The sequence below is a fragment of the Apteryx rowi genome, unplaced genomic scaffold, assembly GCF_003343035.1.
Source record: "Apteryx rowi isolate R43461 unplaced genomic scaffold, aptRow1 scaffold_573, whole genome shotgun sequence".
Lineage (NCBI taxonomy): Eukaryota > Metazoa > Chordata > Aves > Apterygiformes > Apterygidae > Apteryx > Apteryx rowi.
In genome coordinates, this window is record NW_020450842.1 from 553,175 (window position 1) to 574,686 (window position 21,512).

General features: G+C 40.0%; 2 protein-coding genes across 6 annotated transcripts in view; one reads left to right on the plus strand and one right to left on the minus strand.

Moving 5' to 3' along the window:
• DROSHA (drosha ribonuclease III) overlaps positions 1 to 522 on the minus strand; it is a 70,525-nt gene extending 70,003 nt beyond the window's left edge. For 2 of the 3 annotated variants that reach the window (XM_026082351.1, XM_026082348.1), the window contains exon 1: positions 7 to 193. The gene's annotated coding sequence lies outside the window, so the exon portion shown is untranslated. Of the gene's footprint in view, positions 1 to 6; positions 194 to 475 lie in introns of those variants that run through there. The other variant, XM_026082350.1, reaches the window with a different exon arrangement.
• Positions 523 to 553: 31 nt separating this feature from the next.
• On the plus strand, positions 554 to 21,095 carry CUNH5orf22 (chromosome unknown C5orf22 homolog). Of its 3 annotated transcripts, none has more exons than XM_026082355.1 (9): positions 554 to 688; positions 3,258 to 3,403; positions 4,609 to 4,758; positions 8,322 to 8,784; positions 10,720 to 10,782; positions 12,783 to 12,904; positions 14,457 to 14,523; positions 15,092 to 15,231; positions 21,023 to 21,095. In XM_026082355.1, the coding sequence occupies exons 1-9, from the start codon at positions 590 to 592 to the stop codon at positions 21,042 to 21,044; spliced, it is 1,272 nt and encodes a 423-aa protein (XP_025938140.1). In that variant the 5' UTR covers positions 554 to 589; the 3' UTR covers positions 21,045 to 21,095. The 3 variants fall into 3 exon arrangements, with proteins under 3 accessions (XP_025938140.1, XP_025938139.1, XP_025938138.1); XM_026082353.1 differs by lacking the exon at positions 21,023 to 21,095 and adding an exon at positions 16,866 to 17,399 and having other exon boundaries at positions 555 to 688; XM_026082354.1 differs by lacking the exons at positions 10,720 to 10,782; positions 21,023 to 21,095 and adding an exon at positions 16,866 to 17,399.
• Positions 21,096 to 21,512: the final 417 nt, after the last annotated feature.

The following is a 21,512-nucleotide window of genomic DNA, read 5'->3' on the forward strand; positions in this document are numbered from 1 at the left end:
TCTCACCTAGGAAGAGAAATGCATTGCGCCACACGCACACACACGAAAATAAGTATCCTCGGCTCCTGAGATGTTACTAGAAGCACCTCCCTCCGCGCAGACACGCGGCTGAGAGCGCGGCAGCCGCGGGGCACCGCCGCGTCCAGCCGGGGGGAGTCCCCTCGGGGCCGCCCTGAAACTGCGGCGCGCGGGAGAGGGCGATTTACACACGGGCGGCGACCACCGGAGCGGCACCGGAACTGCCGGCTGCCGCCGCCATCCCGGGGCAAAGCGGCGCCGCGGCCCCGGCCCCGGCCGCCCCCCGCAGGACGGGGCGGGGCGGGACGGGACGAGCCGCCCCCGAGCGCCGAGCGGCGGCGCCCCGGCCGCCCCCTTGTCAGCGCGGCTGTGCTGTCACAATAGCCCGCGGGGTGACGTCGCCGCCACGACGTTCGATGCGCTCCTGAGCCGCCCCCCGCGGTCCCGCAGAGCCCACCTGGCGCCTCGCCGCCGCTCGCGCCGGCGCCGGAAGAGGAAGGCGGCGGGCGGGGCGCCGCGGGCGGAAGCGGAGGCCGCAGCCAGGCGGAGGGAGCCGGGCCGCGCCGGCGGCATGAGCGGCGGGGACTGCTGCGCTGGGGAGCGGCCTCCCGGGGGCGGCCTGCGGGCCTACCCGGCGCTGCCCGTGTGGGTGGTGGAGGACCACCAGGATGTGAGTGAGCGAGAGCGCGGCGTCGCCGGGCCGGGCCTGGCGGCGAGCGGGGGGTCGTGGCCTTCCTCCGGGCCGCGGGCAGTTTACAGGGAAAATGAGCCGTTTCTTTCTGTCTGGCTACCGTGGGGCTGTACACGCATGTTGTACAGCGGTGCGCGAAAACTAATCTCGGGTCTGCTTCGCTAACGAAACCCGGGTGAAGCTCCGTGTTGAGGTGGTCCGGATCCCCGTACTGAGACAGAGACTCATGTAACTAATGCCATCATGGGAGATGGGCGTTTTTTTAAGCAGTTATTTCTGTTTGTCTGTCCCTTTTTTTCCCTCTCACAGTATCTGTATTTAAAGCAAAATAATACCGGCATCATGCTGCTCCTAGAATTAGTTAGGCATTAGTGCACTGCTCTGAAACTCGGGCCTCCACAGTGTATGACATGCTAGCAGCAAACTGTTAAATATAAGCACACTCTTAACAAGCAGGTTGACTGTCAGTAGCTGAGAAATGCCAAATTTGGCGCTTTGTCTTTTTATTTTTAGTTAACTAGTTAAAAAAGGTATTTTGAAAGAGGTTGGTTTTGAATTGCTGTTTCTGGTTTCTCAAATAGTTTGTTTATTGTTACATAAGCTGAGGCCTTAGTCCAAAGTAAGCAAATTCTTTACCCAAAGGCACAAAAGCCCACTGATTTCAGCAAGTGTTTCTGGGACATGAAGAGTTGGTGGAGAAAAAAATGAAAGGCATTAATTCTATTGGTGTTTTGCAAACCAAAAACGCTAGTGTAATGCAGTTTATTAAGGAAAAGGTTGTTCTGAACTTGTAAGTAGATAGTTTAATGACAACTGTTTTTACCAAGACTCACTGAAATAGTTGATGCTGTGGTAGTTGTTTTTGCATGGTAACCAAGGATTAAGAGCCTCACTCTGATAGGAATACTGAGATAATGACTATTAGTAATTCTTTATTTTACTTTTTATACTTTTCTTTTAAATTAGGTTAACAAAGACTTTTCCTGCCAAAACATATGCTATGTTTTCGATATATGTGTGTATATACATTGGTCTGTCTTATATAAAACTTACGTAATCTTTTACCCCAAAGCATAAGAACTTCACAGAAACTACATATAGTCCAGATGAATCACTGACACTGAGGTTTCTCCAGGAGTAGATGACACTAGATGCACCATGCTTTGATTAATAATAACAGCTGGTGGAAAGGGTATTTTGTTCTCAATCCAAAGCAATAGAACTTGCAATGTAAGAGACTCTAGGCTCTTGACTTCTCCCTCATCCCGCTCTGTTTTCAGAATTTGCAGTAAAACTTGCATGAGATTAGACTAATTTAAACTGCAAACATTGTAGGTTGTTCAGGTAGGCCAGACTATTTGCCTTTTGTGAAGAACTGGAAGTCATAGCTCAGAGAATCCTCGTTATTTTTAACCTTATGTTATCTATTATTACAGTAGTATACATATCATTGCATAAATAGTGGGTAAACTGAGAATTTATAACGAGTCTGGTGAAATACAATCCAGACTTCAACTATGTGTCAGTCAGGTTTTATGGTTATGTACACTCACTATTCAGTATTTGTGATCTTAATCAGTTTTATGCTTAAAAAGTAGCTCAGTTTGCATTTAAATATAGAGATCCCATGTAACTTATATTGCCCAGTCTGTTTATAGTCTTCACATTCCCTGTATAGTAGTGATCTGGTTCATAGTCCTTGCTAGATTTCTTCTGGTAGCTAAGGCAGCTACTGACCTGTAACTGTGGGAGAAACTCTGTCTACTGCAGCTCAGTTTAAGAAGGATCATGAATCAGCCTTCAGTTGTCTCATTTCACTACTTGACATTCTTGCATATCAGTGGTTTGCTGTGTTATAAATTGACAGATTGACCCATCTGCTGTTTTTCCCACCGTTTAAGTGGGCAGCCGGGGAAGGTAATCTCTTCATTGCCACCACTAAATCTTGTGGGGATTGGGAATTAAGCTTTTTCTTCAAGGRAAATAGATCTAAAGATCAGCTCAAGTTTAAATGGTAGTAAGGCCAGTTTTCACCCTGTATTAGTTAACATTTTGTTAGTTGTGCTTCAGAAGTTTGTATCTCCACAGCACCCATGCATAGGTTGTGGGTAAGCTTTATAGCATGGAAAAGGTGGTGTGTGAGGTAAGCTTCTGCAAAAGATAGAAGGCATTCTGGAGATAAGTTGAAAGAGAAGAAAATGGGCATTGTATTAAATTATTAGGGAGTCTTGTTTGTAGTGGCTCTTCTCACTATAAAGAAGAAAAGAGAGTAAAGCTATGATTCTGCAGCAGCTTATCATGTATAGAACTCTTGGATTCATAGTGATTCACAGTTCGTGGGTTGGCGTTGGAGTTGTATCCCCATGAACTGTCTTGCCGTTGGAGTTGTATCCTTGGTATTGTTTTCAGTGTCCTCCTTCCTCTCCCAAGAAGTAATCCAAATTCAAAAGAAGCAAAGAGGAGTGGGGCTGGTATTTTTGCTGTTAACATCATTGCATTTTTCAGCTTGCTGGTTATAATTGAAATGTTTTTGTTCGTGTTGTTTTAGGTTTTGCCTTTCATCTATCGTGCTATTGGTTCAAAACATCTTCCTGCCAGTAACATCAGCTTTGTTCATCTTGATTCCCATCCAGACCTCCTTATTCCTGTGAATATGCCAGCAGACACTGTATTTGACAAAGAAGCTCTTTTTAGGTAAAGTCCTGTGTAATGCATCAGAATACCTAAAGTCCACTTTTTTCTACCTTTGATTTACAGTCAATATTCATTTAACTTTTTATATAGCAGGCATGAACAAAAGAGGCATAAAGCAGCCCCAGGTTGTATCTTTCATCTTTTCACTTTTGCTGAACACTTTGTTGTGTTTTTTTTTTTTTGTGGGGAAGAAGTTATATTTGTGCTTTATGAGTGTGGTCAAATGTTTATGTTGCATAACAAGAAGGTCTGAGACTTGCAAATTTACTTTTAGTTGTTCAGTAGTGTATCATGTTATTAGGCCAGGTTGTTTCTCTGGATAACAGGACAGCAATCTTAGTGCTGATCCTTTTCATGTGGAGAGCTGTAGGTTTAGAACAGCCTTTCTGTCCTCATTCTGAAAAATCTGCTTTGAGATTGCAATAACATCATCTGCGGTGACATGCTGAATATATGAAGTTGAATAAGATTTTCCCATTAATGTCATTAGGACCAATATTTTGCCCCAGCTTCTAAAGTAGGTAACAAGGCACAGTGTGACCTTTATTGTCTTTCACTTCCCGTTTTAAAATAGCTATTGACTACTTCAGTTTACTGTGGTGATTCACAGCAATGACAGGATGATGTAATTGGTATGTAGGTAATTGTGCCATTCTACCCATAGTCAATATCTTATTTTTTTGTTGGATAAATAAGCTTTGGGAGCCGTATTATATACCTACAGAAATAGGATATTGCTAAGGACTGATTTTATTCTGTAAGTGCTGATTGATTTGTTTTCAGTACTGAGATTATATTTAAAATCTATTTAGAGCAGCTCACAACAGAATACTCCTGTGAGGTCAGTTCAAAGCTGTCTAGAATAGTGTTGATTGTGATCCTTGCACATTTCCTCTGTCTGATACATCAAGAGAGAAAGCACAATAAATCCAAGTAGTTTATAGTCAAAGTAGCTTATTAGGAGTGAAGCTGACCCTGTCCTAACTTTTTTTTTTCATTCTACTACAGACATTTTGGGTCCTTCTTATGAATCAAGCTTTCCCTCTTTTACTTTTTTGATAATGCAAGCTGTACACAGTGTACTAACTTCAGATGACTTGTGTGTGTACTTTCAAGATATGGAAGATGTTTGTGGTGCTCTTGACAGTGTTTTACTTGCAGGGAAACTAACAGTGTAACCTCCAATCTTTCTCCATTCATTCCAGTGAATTAAGTATTGAGAACTGGATTATGCCTGCAGTTTATGCTGGCCATATTTCTCAAGTAATATGGCTTCACCCACCTTGGGCTCAGCAGATCTCAGAAGGAAAACATGATTTTTTAATTGGGAAAGACACATCAACAACTACAATCAGGTAAACTGCCTGCTACCATATGCTAGTAATATAAAAGCTACCTATGTGGCTTTTCATGGGCTTAATTTTGTATTCTTAGATAAAAATAGTGATAAATCCATTTTTCTCAATAAAAACTTAATATGTAGTTGTGAGTTCTTTAGGGTCTAACGTGACTGACTATTTATGTGAATACATACAGTTAATATTGTGCCTTAAAGTCTTAGCTATTCACATTTCATCTAGCCAAGTTTTGAATTAGTTCTCTTCATTAAAGTCAAAGTCTTAGAAAGCTGTTTTTAACAGAGGATTTGGGTAACAGTACAGTAATTAGATCCTCCTCAGCCTTCCCTTATGAAGACAAAGCCCAGTTCCCTCAGTTTCCCTTTGTTCATCATGTGCTCAGCCCTCTAATCATCTTAGCAGCCATGCTTTGGACCCTTCCCAGTTTGTTGACATCTCTCATGTCTCAGGGAACCCAAATCTGGGCTGAGTAATCCAAATGTGGTGTCACTGGCACTGAATAAAGGGAAATAATCTCTTCCCTTGACCTTTTGGCTGTATTTTTGTAAATACCGCAAAACTGTGGCCAGCTTTCATTGCTGCAAGGGCGTAATGCTCACTCATGTTCAACTTGCTTTCTGCAGAGACTTCCAGGTCCTTTTCTCCAGGGCATTGCTAGTCTGTGCCCAGCCTGTACCCTGTACTGCTGCATGGGGTTATTCTGTTCCAGGTGCAGGACCTTGTATTTGTTTTAGTCAAGCTTGAGGTTCCTGTAGGCCATTCCTTCAGGAGGCCAGCTCTGCCTTCTAGCTACTCCCCTGGGTTCAGTGCTGCATGCAAACTTGCCAAGATTGTATTGTCGAGGGCATTAATGAAGGTGTCAAACAATACCAATCTCTAAAGAACACCTCTCATCCAGTGAGACTTGCCAGTTGGACTTCAAACCAATGGCAGTTACTATTGAACATGTTGGTCCAGCCAGTTTTTCACCCACATCATACATCTAGTACATATCAAGGATTGTATGTATATGATCATATGATAATAGATACTAAACATTTAAAAATGAGGGAAACCTTGTTTTCCAACATCCTCAATATTGCATCCATTATTTTCTCTATCAGTTAAAACAGAATTATTGGCAAGATTTCCTTCTTCCTTTACCACTCAAACATAGATTGTGAGATTCTAACCTAATTCATACTACAGTCTGAAAATAAGATAGAATTAAGTGAATGAAGTTGCCTGGATAAAACTGGCTGGAAATTAAAAGGGGACGCTACTAAGTGTTACAAAATTCATCATAACTTTTTACRCAACTCTATTTCACAGTATTGTTCTTAAGAAAACTATATTCTCTGATACAAACTCTTTTTTTTTTATTGTTCTGGATGGGATGAGGGAGAAGAGTTGCATCATGTTTAGACTAAGTGGGGAAAAAAATCGCTTACTTTGCTTTGATCTCTGATGCTATAGCCAAATTCCTATTTTTGGGTAGTTCTTTCTACTACTTTCTACCCTGCCCTTCAGGGTGAGCTTACATGGTTAAATGGAGTGTGACTGACTGAAAGAAGGGATTCAGCAGAGCAGCCAGTTTTATAGCTCCTGTTTGGTGGAGTTATAATAAAACAAAGATTAGAGAGAAAGCAAGGGGTAGCTTTTTTTTGTTTTCTAAACTGAGCTTGAATGTGCCAATCAGGACAAAGTTTGTCATCTCTGTTGTGACAGAACTGGGCATTTAATGTGCATAAGGCTTTTTTTCTGTGAATAGGAGAAAGCAGTACTACTTGTATCCATTTAGCCCTTGGCTTTGCTGGTAAGACTTTGGTCCCAGCTATGATTGTGGATTTCTGGTGTGGGTTTTGTTATTTCAAGTTAATCTAGTAATGAAGCACTGGAACAGGTGCTAGGACAGGCAGTTCAATCTCTATCATTTGAGATAGTTAAAGCTCAGCTGAGCAAGGCCATGGGCAGTCTAATCTAGCTTTGAAGTTAGTCCTACTTTGATCGGAAAGTTGGACTAGAGACCTCCAATGTCCCTTCCAATTTTAATATTTTTGTGATTCTAATTTCAGTGAGTGCCCTCCATTCTAATTCTGTGGAATTTAGTGAATGGCATCTTTGCATTCACCATATTCACTGCACTGTGATTTTGTACACCTTGAATGGATCCTTACAAGTCATGTCTCTTGCCAGCATATCAGAATAAATCTTTTGAAGCAAGTTAAACAGAATACAGTGAAGAAGTACTTTGCTTTACCATCTRGAATAAAACATAAAAGCCCTATGATTCTGAATCTTTGGTCTAAATTAAACTCAAATGATAATACAAAAGCTTGTGCTTTCAATAACATTTAACCATGAGAATTAGCACACCTCCAGAAACATACTGCTTGATGGTTGAATAGCTTTCCCACAAATCCTGTGGTTGCCTTAGCAACTTTGAAATCAATGTTTCCAGGTGCCGTTTAAAGATGGCTTCAGGTTCTAGGCTTACAAAAATCATGAAGGAGTCAGAAATATGAACTCCCTAAAACTTTTGTTGACAGCAGCTGGCTGGATAGGTGATAGATACCTAAGTTAGTGTCCCACTGAGGGAAATACTGTGGCATGAACTCATTTATATTGAACACCAGAGAATCTCTGAGGAGAGACTCTGTGAATGCCCCATCAACAAGATGAAGCTGTGATCCAGGCTCTCCCTTAGCAGGCTCAGAATAATCCAGCCACAGGATACTGAGGCTCCAAATTGCTGCTGCTCATGAAACTGCCTGTCCTTGTGTTTGATGGTGATATCCTATAATCAGATAAGGCCTTAACACAGGTGAGCAGAAGTTCATGCTTCATCTTAAACTTACTCTTTTTTTTTTAATCTGAATTTATGACATTTAAGGCTTAAAGAATATTTCAAGCTATATTTCTGTACGTTAAATTTTCACCTAAGTGGGATTTCTAGTGTTTTTTAAATTCAGTGGATTCCATCAATATGTAACTATTCATCTTTGGGTTACCTGCTCTCCCCATATGTAAGATAGGGAAATCTGTGTCAGTGGTAAAAGAAAGTAAAGTGTGACCTATTAATTTGTGACATTTTACTTTTACTGATTGCATATCCACAGGTTTCAGGGCACTTCTCAAACATAACTAAAAGCATTTTYCTGAAAAAGAAGGTAATCCAAGATGTAAAATGTCCATAGCTTTACAGTCTTATATACCATAATGTTGACAATATCTTAAGTTGTTTATGTTGTCTTTGCATGCTCCTAAAAGGTGAATTTGCCATTGGATTGTATTTTAATGTAAAATCTTCTCTTATCCATTGGAAACCTTGTACAGCTATTGTCAATAGTGTAAAATTAATTTTAATATATTGATTCAGCAATAAGAAGAGGTAGAAAAAATCCAGTTTAAATTCAAACACCTACAGATTAAAATAAATAATTTTGTGTACACAGTTATATTCCTTTTGTTACCCATCAGACATCTATTCTTTTTTTTCCTCAGGATCTCTTAATTGTACATGCTTGTTTCTAAGTTCTTTACAAAGATGTATATTAACTTTGAGTTATTCTCAATTGTAGGGTTACAGGTACAGATTATTACTTTCTAAGTGATGGTCTTTATGTCCCTGCTGATCAGCTAGAAAACCAGAAGCCTTTAAGTTTACACGTCATCCTCATTAATCCTACTGAAGCATTGAACAGCCAGGAAGAAAATGGCAAAGCAGCGTCTGCAAAGAGAATGAAGTTAAATACAGATGACACAGCAAGCATTGCTTCTGCCTCTTCATCAGTGGTTCCTGGTGACCTTGATCACAGCTCCTCAAGTGTGAAGAACAAGGGAATACAAAATGCAAGCACACAAAACAGGACAGAAACCTTGTCAGAGTGCTCAGCTTCGAGCTCTCTCAGAAACAGTGAATGCCCAATAAGGGAGGTTGTTAAAGATATTTGCCAAGTACTACAGAAAGGGGATGCATACGTTTTAGACATTGACTTAGATTTTTTTTCAGTTAAAAATCCATTCAAAGAAATGTACACACAGGTAAGCATGAATATGGACAATCCTTACCATTTTTAACAGAATAAATGCTAGAAGGACAATGATGTCTGTGAAGAAGCTCTCATCTAAGCTAAATCTAGCAAATCAGCTGATCATGGTTAATAAATCATTGCAAATATTTGGAAGAGACCTTCTTAAGGGAGTGTATGCACCAGAGAAGTACTGCAAGCTAATAGGGGTAGACCTTAAATTTGAAATAGGTGTTGGGTGCATGTTCAAGGTCTGAGTTGCATGGCAAGGTTCTGCCAGTTACTTGGGACACAAAAGCTAAGCTGTCTTTTTTTCAAAGTAGATTTTCAATGGTGACATCCCAAATACTCACAGCAGGGGTTATCAAGGAGGGATGGCAGATTTTCTCTCTTACCCACACCCCGCCACTGTAGCATGCTATTGGAATGCCAGAATGGTATTGTAAGACCTTGCCTTTCAAAAAGGTGTGGTGTTGCTGGATGCCCAAACAGTGGTGACTTCTCTTTGTGAGAGGCTAGGACTCCCAGTTCCGCTATGTTTGGACTGTGTGGAACGATGAACAAGTGCCCGTTGTCTCTGATATTAATCTGCCTTAAGAATTGGGTGTAACACTGAGGTTTACAAATTCTTCTGTGATATCCTGACTGTTTCTAGCAATTAGATCTTATTTATTTATTTATTTGTAATTCTGAGGAACGTTGTTTTAGCCTCAACCTGTGCTGGAGAACATCTGACACTTTGCAGTTGCAGCTAGAGTACTGCTTTCTTGCCCACTGAATTGAAGTGAATATAGTGTTTCTGGCCTGTGTTGAATGATGACATTCAGTATTTATGATCACAATAACATCAGATGTGCAAAGCCAGTTGGTCTGTATCAGAAAGAGAAATATAAGACAAAGGGGAAGCACCTTGGGAGTCTTGCCTTAGGAGAATAAAATCCAGTACCCTGGTTAGGACTTAAAATACATTTTAAATAAAATAATGGAGTGGGTTTTTTTTGTTGTTTTGTTTTGTTTTCTTATGATAGGCCCTCAGTTCTAGGAAACACTTTCAGAAGTGGGCTTGTACAGAGCCCCATTGTGCCTTTTTTGATACAACAAATAACAATCTCAGTTGCAGTTGTTATTTCTAAACTATGATCCCACTGTTGTAACATAGGATAATTCCACCAGAAAGTGTTGCCCAAGTTAACACTTGGAACATGAGAATCCAAGRAAAAGGTAAAAATTAAATATGGCTTACCAGTTCAGAAGAGTATTGTATTTCCATCAAAAAAGCCCCAAAATCCAAAACATTGCCCTAAAGATGCTTTATATTTATTTAAAATTCACTAGTCTCTTAGTCTACCCCGTCTTTCTCCCTGTACTGAAAAATTAACAAGCGTTCACCTTTTTAATGCTATTTAGTAAAGAATGAAATCTGTTTATCCTTGATCAATTAAACCTGGGTAGTATCAAGGAGTAGGGGCTAGCAAGCTCCCATAGTAGATTCCATTTGAACTTTGTTGGCCATCCAGCTTAAGGTTTTACCTACTCTGTTTTCCTTTAAAATCTTGCTCTCCTGTTCTTTATAATTGCCCTCCGAATCTGCCACTTTATTTTTTTTTTTTCCCCAGCAGCTCATTAGAACCTCAGTGCAGCAAAATGCATGTTTAATTTGAAATGTCCAATTAATCTTGACAGCAAAACCCTTAAATACTTCACTGCTAAAGCTGTTTTACTGAAGTCAGGTTTAACATTTAGCAGTTGCCAAGTGTTTGGCTGAGGCCATGAAGTATTGCTTCCTCAAGCCTCACATTCTCTTTGTCACCTGCATTTAGAGAGTTGTCTGCAATATGGGAGTAGATGAACTATCTTGGTATCTTGGCATCTTTTCTTGAAGATGGAGAGCACTGAAGATTGCTTTTTTCCACTTGAAGAGACTAATTTTTTTTTTCCTTTCTCAAAGACAGAATATGAGCTCTTGCAAGAGTTGTACAGTTTTAAGAAGCCCCATAGAAATGCAACAGAGGTACAGTATTTCCTTGTGGAATATATAAGGGAATGATTCTTTTTATTTACTCAGTAAAAGTGAGTTATGTCAAGGAAAGACCCTATGAAAGGTGCTTAATGAAGTGGTCTGCAATTAAGCCATGCAGCATGCTGAATGCTAATCAGCAGCACCTTAGGAATTTTTTCCTAACAAACACTTTGATTAGACATATGAACTACATAGATATTTAACATAAGTGTGAAATTTAATTTGTGTAAACAAATGGTAATTGACAAGAAAGAGATTAAAACATAGTAAGTCATCTGTAGTCTCTTTCTTTTTATGGCTCAACAGGGTATTCTTTCAGCACCCCCTCCCCATGGTTGCTCTTCTTTGAGAGAGAGAAAGCTGTGCTAAATGCCTAATTGGTATTCTACCTATTTGTTTAGATGTGGACGGGCAAATATTGTACCACTGTAATGGCCTTTTCTTTGTATGTGCTGTGTGCTTCTGAGCCATGGAARTGTGAGCCAGGTGCTGCTGCCAAAACACAGTCATTCAACCCAGAGTCCAAACCTTGGAGACAGTCATAGTAATGGTCATTACACCAATTTCCAAACAAGATTTTATCTTTGCTTTGGTAATTTCATCTGAAGACAATTACAGGCAGGTTCAACACATACCAATATCACTAATTATTAATTTGTGTATATAAAGAAATGGAGGTATGTGAAAGCTTATGTCAAATTGATTTTCATGTTTCTCAGTCAGCAAGATGCCAGGGTACATAGTTAGAAGTTAGTTAAATGCGGAAGGTGTAAAGTCTTGTGATTAATTTCCCAATGTGATTTCAGGGCAGCCAAAATGGTTAGCAAGAACAAATTCATGGATGGTTTTGTAGTGAAACACTCAACATACAGGAGCTGCGGGCAGAAAGCTAGTGGACTTTATTTTCCAAAGATACATGAAATCTCTTGGATATCCAGTATCTTAAAGGGATTCTGGACTGATAAATAGTTCTAGGGTACCATTTCTACTATACTACACAGTAAAATAGTAGGGTTTGTTGKTTTTTTTTAAAGTATTTCTAATCACCCTCTATACTACATCTTTAAAGTTAGTTACTGGTGCTGCTTTTAAGTGTCCAGTTCATAGCCCATGACAGGTTGATACCCTCAGCTCCTCTCAAAGATTAGCCGTAAGCTCACATTACTGGCCAAAAGAAGTGGCATCTGGCATATGATAAGCCCAGCAGACTCATGAGAGGGAATCACTCTGTTCTTAATTGTTATCCATCTATACCAATGTGCTTTTGAATAATTTTCCTTCACACACCACTGCACTGAGTATCTTTTATACCAATTATGCCAAGCATTGCTTTTCATTTGATGTGTTATGTAGGGCCTACTTTCTGCAAATATTTGCATGCACAACTATATGCATATAAATAGCTTTGCTTATTTCAATAGATTGCTGTGTTATGTTTGCTGAACTTCTTAAGAAAGTGCATAAACCTTTGCAGGATCAGGGCTGTGAAACACCAAATAGCTGATTTTGAGATTCTTTTTAAACACATTTGATGTAGTAATATCCATTAATTTTTAATCTAAAAAAMCTGAAATTTTCCTTTTTTTATAACAACATAAAGCTCACATTCATCTGAGTCCCTGTATATTCATATCAAATTCAACAAATACTGCAGCATTTCAAGGCTTTACAAACAAATACAACAATTAGTCAAATACAGTTTCTTAGCTTTCCTCAGTGTATCCTATTGGAATGTAGATGTGGCAACTTTGTGGTAGGAAAGACAGAGCAAAGAGAGATGATTTATTCTGAAGGGAACAACTTCTGCAGGCATTCATGCTGATCCTCTTGAAAAGATCCTCTGTAACAATGAACAGTTGTGTCTGTTTCCTCACCTCCACCAGATCAATCATTTCAGGATTTGACCTATAGACTAAGCTGATTGAGCTAAAAAAACAAAACAAAAACAATTTTACTTTTTTTTTTTTTTTGTAATGCATATGTTTTTAAAGGAGGGCTTGTTGGATTGTGTTGAAAACCGCGTTCATCAGCTAGAAGATCTGGAAGCAGCATTTGCAGACTTGTGTGACAGTGATGATGAAGAGACGCTACAGAAATGGGCCTCATATCCAGGGTAGGAGATCTCTAAATGGCGTAAAACCCACCTCTTCTGAAAGACACCTTTACCTTCTCCCTGCCAATATGGGTAGTTTTTGATTCTCCCATGGAATGCATGACGTTAATACCTTCTTTTCTATCCAAGATTCAGCTTTCTACTGCAAAACAGAAACAAGTTATCAGTGCCAGTAAGGTTTCTCTCCTTTTGGGGGAGACTTTCTGGAGCCCAGTACACAAGGCTCTCGTCCCTGGCCTAGCACAGAAGCAATGCTGCAAGAGACATCCAGACTTATCCTGCTGCATTGTCTTGTCAGAGTCGTCAGTGCAAACAGGGACGTAGCTCTGGAAAAAAAAGTCTGCCATTGGAAGAACACCGAGGAGAAAACTATTGTGTACTCTAGGCTATTAGGCTGAGTCAAAAGGATGTGATTTTTCAAATCGGTTTCCTGAAAAATAGGCAATGCTTAGCATCTGTATATTTCAGTTTTTAGTAGAAAAAACGTAGCTTTTGGACATGTGTATTAGYGTTCTGTTTTGTCGTAACTTTTTTCCTTAAAGCCAGAAGTGCTCGCTATCATTTGGTCTACATGAGACAGGCCTTAGTTTTGCAGCTAAGAATTTCTGAATTCAGTCTATTTTCCTTAGTTTACAGTGCAAACAATAGTTTAGGAACTGATTAGCCCAGCACTGTGCTAACAGAAAAGGAGGAATGCTGGATAGGATCTTTGCAAGGCTACCATTTTCCCTGTAATTCTAAAGGAGAATGAGTCGGGCAAAGCAAACAAAGAAAAAGCAAGTCTGCTGTCGTCATTGTCATGGTAAACTTTCCAAGGTGAGCCTTGCACAGCATCATGCAAGTTCTGTTGTCTGTGGCCAGAGGCAGGTTTGGTGTGACTCAAGATTTAGTGATCTATGTAGGGTAGAACTCTCAAATTTTAACGTCAAACTATGGAGGATATGGAAAAGACAAGGTGTGATAAATGCTTCTGTGCTACTCTTGACTGTTCCTGCCTGATCTCATGAGGGATGGCTCCTGCAAACCTGTGAAAACAGCAACTGGTTAAAACATAAAGGCTGTACCTGAGTGATGGTGTCCACAACGCATCTCAGCCACATCTGCTATACTTTTAAACTAAATGTTTTCATCTAAAAAGAAACTGAGCAAAYGTCCAGGTTTTCCCATGATAGGAGAATCACTCATTTTCCCCATCAAATGCAGCAGTTATGGTCATTGCTAGACAGGTCTGCCAGGAAGTGTTTCCTATCTAGTTAATACAACTTTGAGCTTCTCCTCAGGGCTGCCTGAAAGAACTGCAAGGAGGGCTTGAGAGAGACAGGTATCAGTGTAGGGGCTCTCTGAGAAAGACCTGGTGAAGCAGCACAATAGCACTGATGCTTTCCCTTTTTCTCAGATGCAAGATAGTACTGAGGGGTAAGTTTTGTTTTCAAGTTTTAGGCCATGATGCTGATTAGTGTTTTCAGTAACTTCTGCCTTTGCTTTTGACAACTGAGGGTTAAATATGAGTGCTTGTAACTGTTTACATAACAAGTTTTGGTTTTAACTGCAGAATGAAGCCACTTGTCCAACTTGTTCACAGTTTGAAAACCAGGATGGAGAGCCCAGACTATGAAATGGTAGGTCACTAGGAAGAGGAGCACAGCTTTTAAAAGCATAGCCTCAACATGGAGGGAGAAGAATGTGCTTCTTAGACTTGCTTCTTGGTTCAGGACTTCGTGGGGGTTTGGTGGTTTTACTTTAGTTTATTATTTATGTCCTATTACTTAGGCCAACCTTTTTCTTTTAAGCTTCTAAAGTTCTACTTTGCTTGTCTGTATTTAGGCAACATTAATAATATGATCTTTCAGGACTGTCACATCTCAGGCTTCTTCCTGTAAAGTAAGGCCTCATTTAACCTGGGTCTGTTGCTATGGTTTATAGAATTTAAGTTAAGGTACCTTTTTCTAAAATATCAAACATGCCATCTTCAAGGACTGCAGCAGATTCTGAATTGACAGAARAGGTATATTTTCATGGAGATACTGAAACAATATATACAATCTACAAAATTAAAAAAAATGTTTGAAGATGTATAAAATACTTACTGGACTAGCGAAAGTAACTTAGGGACTTGTGTTGCACAGATAAGTTGTGTCAATAACTAGTCAAGTGAAATTAAAATCTCTGTATTTAATTTACACATAGGTCCATCAGGCTGGTCTGACCTGTGATTATATGGAGCTTCCCCACCACGTTAGCACTGAAGAGGAGATAGAAGTCCTCATAGAATCCATTAAAGTTCTGCTAAAAAATATGCCTAAACCTACACTTGTAACAGTTGCTCGGTAAGAGTATGTGGATGTTTTTATTTTAAATCACTCAGACTGTGCTTATAAAGCTAAATGATTCAATGAATATAACATTGGTTGACATCTTAAATTCTATCGTAAAGTGTGGTGAAAATTGACATTTGAAAATATTGATCATAATGCAGTGGCAGTAGCTACATGGCTAAGGGAAGGTTCTGTTTCAGCAATGATAGCTAACTTTATTGGCATTAGAGTAGCTAGCACAGATTTTGACAGCAGTGAAATCATGATGACTTAATGAGCTTCAGCCCAGGCTGCATAAAGCCTGTGATGAGACATTGTATGTGTTTCAGTTGGTAGCCATCACTGAAGTTCATACTGACACATCTTCAGTGTTTTTATTACTTGAGCTAGTTAGAGCAAAGCTGGCTTGGGCAAGCCTGTATGGGCTGAAATTACTCCGTCTGTACTCCCTGTCTAGGATTCATTGCACTACAGATAGGATTTCTCTTTTCAGTGAAACTTCTGTTGGAAGGGGGAAGGGTTTTCATATGATAGGCTAAATGGGTTTGGTATTCTAGGAAGCTCTAATAAAGCTTTACATGGGAAAGATTTTTGTTCTCAGCACTGTAAGGGAACTATTTGGGAGAACAGGATGGAGTTTGAGGCCGGAGGAGAGACTGTTGCCGCGCTCTCGCTCGGTCCCATGGCGCCACCAGGGGAGCACTGCAGCTTCCTGCTGCAGGGCCACAAGCACAGACCTCAATGTGAGAGATGCTAAAATGGCGTTTATTGTGAGCTGCGATCAAGCTTATATACAGTTGCATTTCGTCCTCACCCCTAGTCTGCGCGTCACACCACGTGATCTTCCGCTATGCCTACTCTACCGCTTCTCATGCAAATATCTTTGTCTACGCAGTTTCCCAAGATCCCCCACAAGAGACATACTTACAAGACTACAGTGTATCTGTTGACAAATTATTGTAATTTGTCACTTTAAAAATACTGAGCATGCCCTTAAAGTGCAGGCAGCAGAAGCAGAATCTTACATGAGATTGTTCTTGGCTGAAAGAAATAGCATGGCTAATACCTAAAATAAAAAAAAGACATTCCTTGCACCTACTACAGGGATATCAGGCACTGTTGCAGAGGAAATACTGAATCATTTATGTAGGTCTTAACAAATGTGAAATTCAAGAAGTCAGCTATTTTTTTTTAACAATATCTGTTTGCAGTTCATTAATAGATACTGTAAAAATTTGATATCCCAGGGATCACAAAGATTTCTTTTTTCAGGTTTTCTCTACCTATTTTACTAGTAGCAATTGAATTTCTCAATCTAACTTTCCACCAATGCTTTAGTTAAAGGATTTGCTTGAATTTTGACTGACAACATGTTTTATGTCAGAGTCAGGAAGAGAGCAGAACTTGAGGAATGAATAGGTCACGTTCCTGATTTGSTGCAGACTTTCTGTTCAACTTCAGGCAAATTCTTACCTTTTTTAGTAGTGAGGGCAAACACAGCAGCCTGCCTTGAAGAGGCACTGAGAGGCAGAACTTGCTGCAGCTTGAAAGTTACTTCAGGTCCCTAGATACAAAGCATTATAAGAATATAAAATGTGATGATAATGTCTGTACTCCCTCATCCTTTCTTCAAATCCCTGTTACAGATCAAGTTTGGATGACTATTGCCCTTCAGAGCAGGTTGATGTCATTCAAGAGAAGGTTCTCAATTTGCTACATTCGGTGTATGGCACTCTGGATGTGCACTTAGATTACTCAAGCAGTTCATCTTCTGTGTGACCTTTCTCCATCTATTGCCCTCTAATGCAGTGGATTCATTTAAATTGCATAGTAGCTGTGGTTGGAAGGGGAAAACACTTGTTACTTCAGCACTAGATGACACTAGAACCCAAGCTGACCAAGAGCTAGTTCTAAGTTGCATTGCTTTCTCCAAGTCAGCTGCATCTGAACTGTCATCTGTGCTTGTCATTGTTCAGATTAATTGTGATTATTATTTTAACTGTCTTATTTATTAAGATTAGTGGAAGAGCAAATATTTTTTGCCCATAAAATGTATTTTTTCACCTGATGTCCTTAAGTGTCTGTAAAAACAAAACTTTAAATGAATTTCTTTTGTGTAATTCAAGTTTTTTGATGGAGTTTGGTGAAATATATTGCACATAAAACAGATGTTTTCCTGAGTTGTGTTGTGCATTCTTTTAAAATCATCTTAATCCCATTAAGACATTATGTTTGCGTAGTGACCTTTGCTAACTGCTGTGCTGGAGAGGATCAGGTGTTCCCCTCTCATTTCTTTAGAGAAGTTTATAGCTTCCTGCCTTATCCGCCCAGTAGCATTTATATTTGTACTCTATTACATTAATATTGTCTTTTTTGCCCCAGAACTTCATTGGTGACTCAGGCAGTATCCCTAATGTACAGGTGCTGGGTATTGGTATTTTTTAAGGTCAAGTAGTACTGCTTGTGTAATGTTGTTCAAGTAAATGATACTCTGCTGGGTATGGGTACTCTGCTAGTACCAATTATGTTAGCCCCAGAAACAGAGAGAGGCCAGCACATTTCTGTCTGGGCTAATGGAGCTTGGCTCAGTGTCCCAAACCAGAGTAGCTGCAGCACGTCTGCTCAAGCTTGTTCTAGGCTGTCTTGGAGCTCCTGAGCATTTCTGCATTGCATGATGTAAGCACGACCCATGGGACTGGCTTTAATTCTGAAATGGTTAAAACAGGGATAGCCAAAGTTGGTGGTACATTGAGTCACAATCTAGGGGAGGAGACAGGCTCCACAAAACTACTGTTCAGTATGGCAAGCAGGACTAGGTTACAAGTGAAACTTAGCAGCTTTTTCCAGAGAAAAATTAAAACTGGGAGCATTAGGCTGATTAGATGTTAGTTTTGGGTTCTGTGCACTGCTATTGCCTAGAAATCGTGTCTATGGCATCRTAGGTGTCAATAGCCAGCTGTGCTGCACGCAGGAAGATCTTACCAAAAAGCAAAACTAGTTCTTACCTTTGTTTTACAGAAGATAAAGCCCTGTAGTCTTTCCAACTGCCTACTCAGAAAGGTTGTCTTCATAGTACCTACTTTTTGCAAGCTGGATATAGTCAGTGGAATAGCAAGTATCCTACAGTAGCGTTTAGACAAATTACACCTGGAGGTATTACTGCATTAAATATGAAGACAATTCAAAAAAATCATTTCAGCATCCCACTTACTGTTTGCAATGTCTAATTGAATTTGTTCACTTTTTTTACTTCTCAGTGTGCTGCAAACTGTTACCTTGAAGTTTCAGAATAAGCTTTCATAATAAGAGTCGAAGGGATGGTTAGCATGGTTTCAAGATGTCATCAAACTTAAACTGACATTCAATCACTAGCACTTGATTTTCATTTTCAAATATTTCTTCACAGAAATGAATATTTGCAATAGAATCTTTTTTTTTTTTGACAGAGAAAGACATATGCTTATTTTTAAGCTATGCCTATTTTTAAGCTTTTTATTACAATGAATTACAGTAGAATTTAAGTAGATGGCATTTACGGTCACCTGGTTGTTACCTCTCTTCTCTGTATGAAATTGTCATTTGAGTTTACATCCAGTTTTGGCTTAATTTTTCTTTAAGCAAGAATTCATGCACTGATGCAAAGCTGACTAATACTTATTTGAGAAAACTAAGCCAATTTTCATTCTAGGTGTTAAGGCAGAATGAAGCATTTGGTTCATGCAGTTTGATAACTTCTATAAGACAGGTCACTTTTCAAAGTAATTTTTCATTTAAGTGTGCCTGTAGTTACTGAAAGTGGTACTGGCTCAGAAATCTCCCTCCCTCCCCCTCTCTCTCTGCTCAAAGAAAAAATATGAAAGCTTTTTTCCTGCTTGGAAAAATAGCTCAATAGTAAGCCCAGGGCCTGCTGGTTTTCTTCTTTCTTAACTTTGCTTACTGTATTTCTTTCATAGTGCAGTCACACTGTCCCCTGCCTATAGCTCTCTTCTTGGGAGTATGCTCTCTATGATGCATGCATGCTGTTTTTTGTAGGAAAAAACATCTTTTGTAGGAATCCTAATTTAGAGCATTCGTTGCCTTACATTCTGTTACCTCAGGTTAAACATAGCTCTGTATAGCTTTGATGGGACACATCCACTACTGCTTGATAGGACATCACTGTCCATTTCAACCAGAAGTGACTTTTGAGAAGCTAGAGAGGAATCCTTTACAGCGATTCTGCAAAAACAGACCTAAACACTTCAAAAGCTTTTGAAGCTTCCTTACCTTCAAAAATAAGCCTGTGGTGAACAGCATAACTCCAGGCAGCTGAAGGAGGGCTCTGTTCCACTTGGAGAGAGTCCCATAAATGTGTGTCCTGTCACAGGTGCCAGCACTGATTGAGCCAGAGCCTTCACTAACCCAGTGACAGCAATTGCCATTTTTCCCACTAGGTGGAGAGCTAACTGCATGTTACCATTTCCCCTCACCTAATTGGAAGGCTGCAAACACCTTTCCAGCCTTACATTGTGATTAACCTCTGTTTATCCTTAGTAAATAAAAGGAGAACAGGATAACCAGCCTCTTTAACGATTTATAAAATTTTCAGCCACAAAGAACTCAGCATCAGTGTTTGCTCTTAAAATACGCAATGCAGATAAACAAGAAGTGAAATGGGATAACTYCCCACAAGTTCAGAAAATACAAATGATGGAAAATGAACCAAATGTGACTGAGTTTTAAAGAAAACTTTTTTCTCTGTTTTCTAAATGTGAACTTGCATAAATAGTTTGATAGTTCAGCACTACAAGGGTGAAAGGCCTAGTGCAAAATTTCAGTTTAAAGGGATAAATGTCTGACACCTGAGAACAACTGGGTTTACTTATATAAGCTGAGTTTTAAGTTCCTAAAGATACAGATTGACATGTAAGAAGAGAATTGACATTATTCTTAAAAATTGAATTCTACCACTATCCTGACTAGGATAGTTTTAAACTCTTCCTTTCCCCATGTGTTTCACAGTGAAAGGCAGAAATTATTGACTTCAGACTATGAAAGTCAAACTCATATTTGCATCTATATGAAACTAATGGAGATTAGATTGCCTGCCCTTGCTCTCTCTTTCTCGCTGCTCTCCCTGTGGAGGCCCTGGCAGATGTCCTTATCCAGCATTTCTCTGTAGAGCTGAGGTACAGTCCATGCTGACTGCAAAAGCAGGGATGGGTCGTGGTGCCAAGGCAAGTATCAAGGACCCAGGACCCAAGCACGTGCGGGTGAAACATGCCTTAGCTGCCAGCACCTGAATGAAGCCACAGGTGCCTTCTGGGCACATGTTGTTGGAATTGGAAGTCTTCAACCAGACTGTGGTCTGGTTTTTGGGGAATGGGAGGAATACCCTTGCATACATTTCTGGGTGTGGTGGGAGGTGACTGACTCCACAGTGACTGTACCTGGGAAACTGAAATCCTAGCCACAATCTCATGCTTATGAGATAGGAAATGTAAAGAAAAGGAATCAAAGAGTTCTCATAGTCACCTAGAAGGAGGTCATACAAAGACTCAGAAGTTGTCCACCACATGAAATGAGATTTTGGAAAAAAGTGCAATTAAGTTTTGTGGACATAATGACACTGGAAAAAATATAGTAATTTAATACTTATTCACTATTCTTGTATTTTCTACATAAATAAAAACTTTGAAAGTGATGCGCTTAGAATTTAGCAGGGAAATCCCAATTTCTGTTGAGGATACATAATCAGAAATATTAACAAATTTTTACTGGAAGATGCAACTTGCCCATCCTTTTCCACTCATGCTTTCTGCAGAAAGATCTCCTTTAGCAAATGAAATGATCTCAAGAAACTATCTGCTCTGCCTCAACCTGCATATTGAGTTGCTCAACCTCTACTAACAAGCAGCTCTTTTCCTCTTGAGAATTTGCATCACCTGCTTGTTTTGGAAAGGAACGTCAGCCAGTTTAGGGTAAGCAATTTCTGCCAGCCTTGAAACACCTTTAACAGATTCTTCTTTGCAACCATGTGTTGAACCCAAATGCATCACAACTCTACTTCCCAAAGCAGAGGCACAAACTGGGAGAAGACAGGCAAGACACCAGCTCTGGCACAGCAGCAAGATGCACCCTGCCCAGGCAGAGGCAGTGTCCGTGCCTGTCTTTGTGCATTCCTCACCCAGCTTTGCTTGTTAGTGCTCAGGGTCCACCTCTAGTCAACCTGGCAGGTGGAGCCAGCCTCAGTGCTGCAAGCAAGGTTTGCACAGCCTGGCTCTGACAAGCTGAAGACCCTTTTTCTGGGGCAG

Coding starts and splice junctions, on each gene's coding strand:
- CUNH5orf22 (XM_026082353.1), top strand. CDS start 590: ATGAGCGGCGGGGACTGCTGCGCTGGGGAGCGGCCTCCCGGGGGCGGC. Junction 10,783..12,782: donor CCCATAGAAATGCAACAGAG/GTACAGTATTTC, acceptor ATGTTTTTAAAG/GAGGGCTTGTTGGATTGTGT. Junction 12,905..14,456: donor AAATGGGCCTCATATCCAGG/GTAGGAGATCTC, acceptor TTTTAACTGCAG/AATGAAGCCACTTGTCCAAC.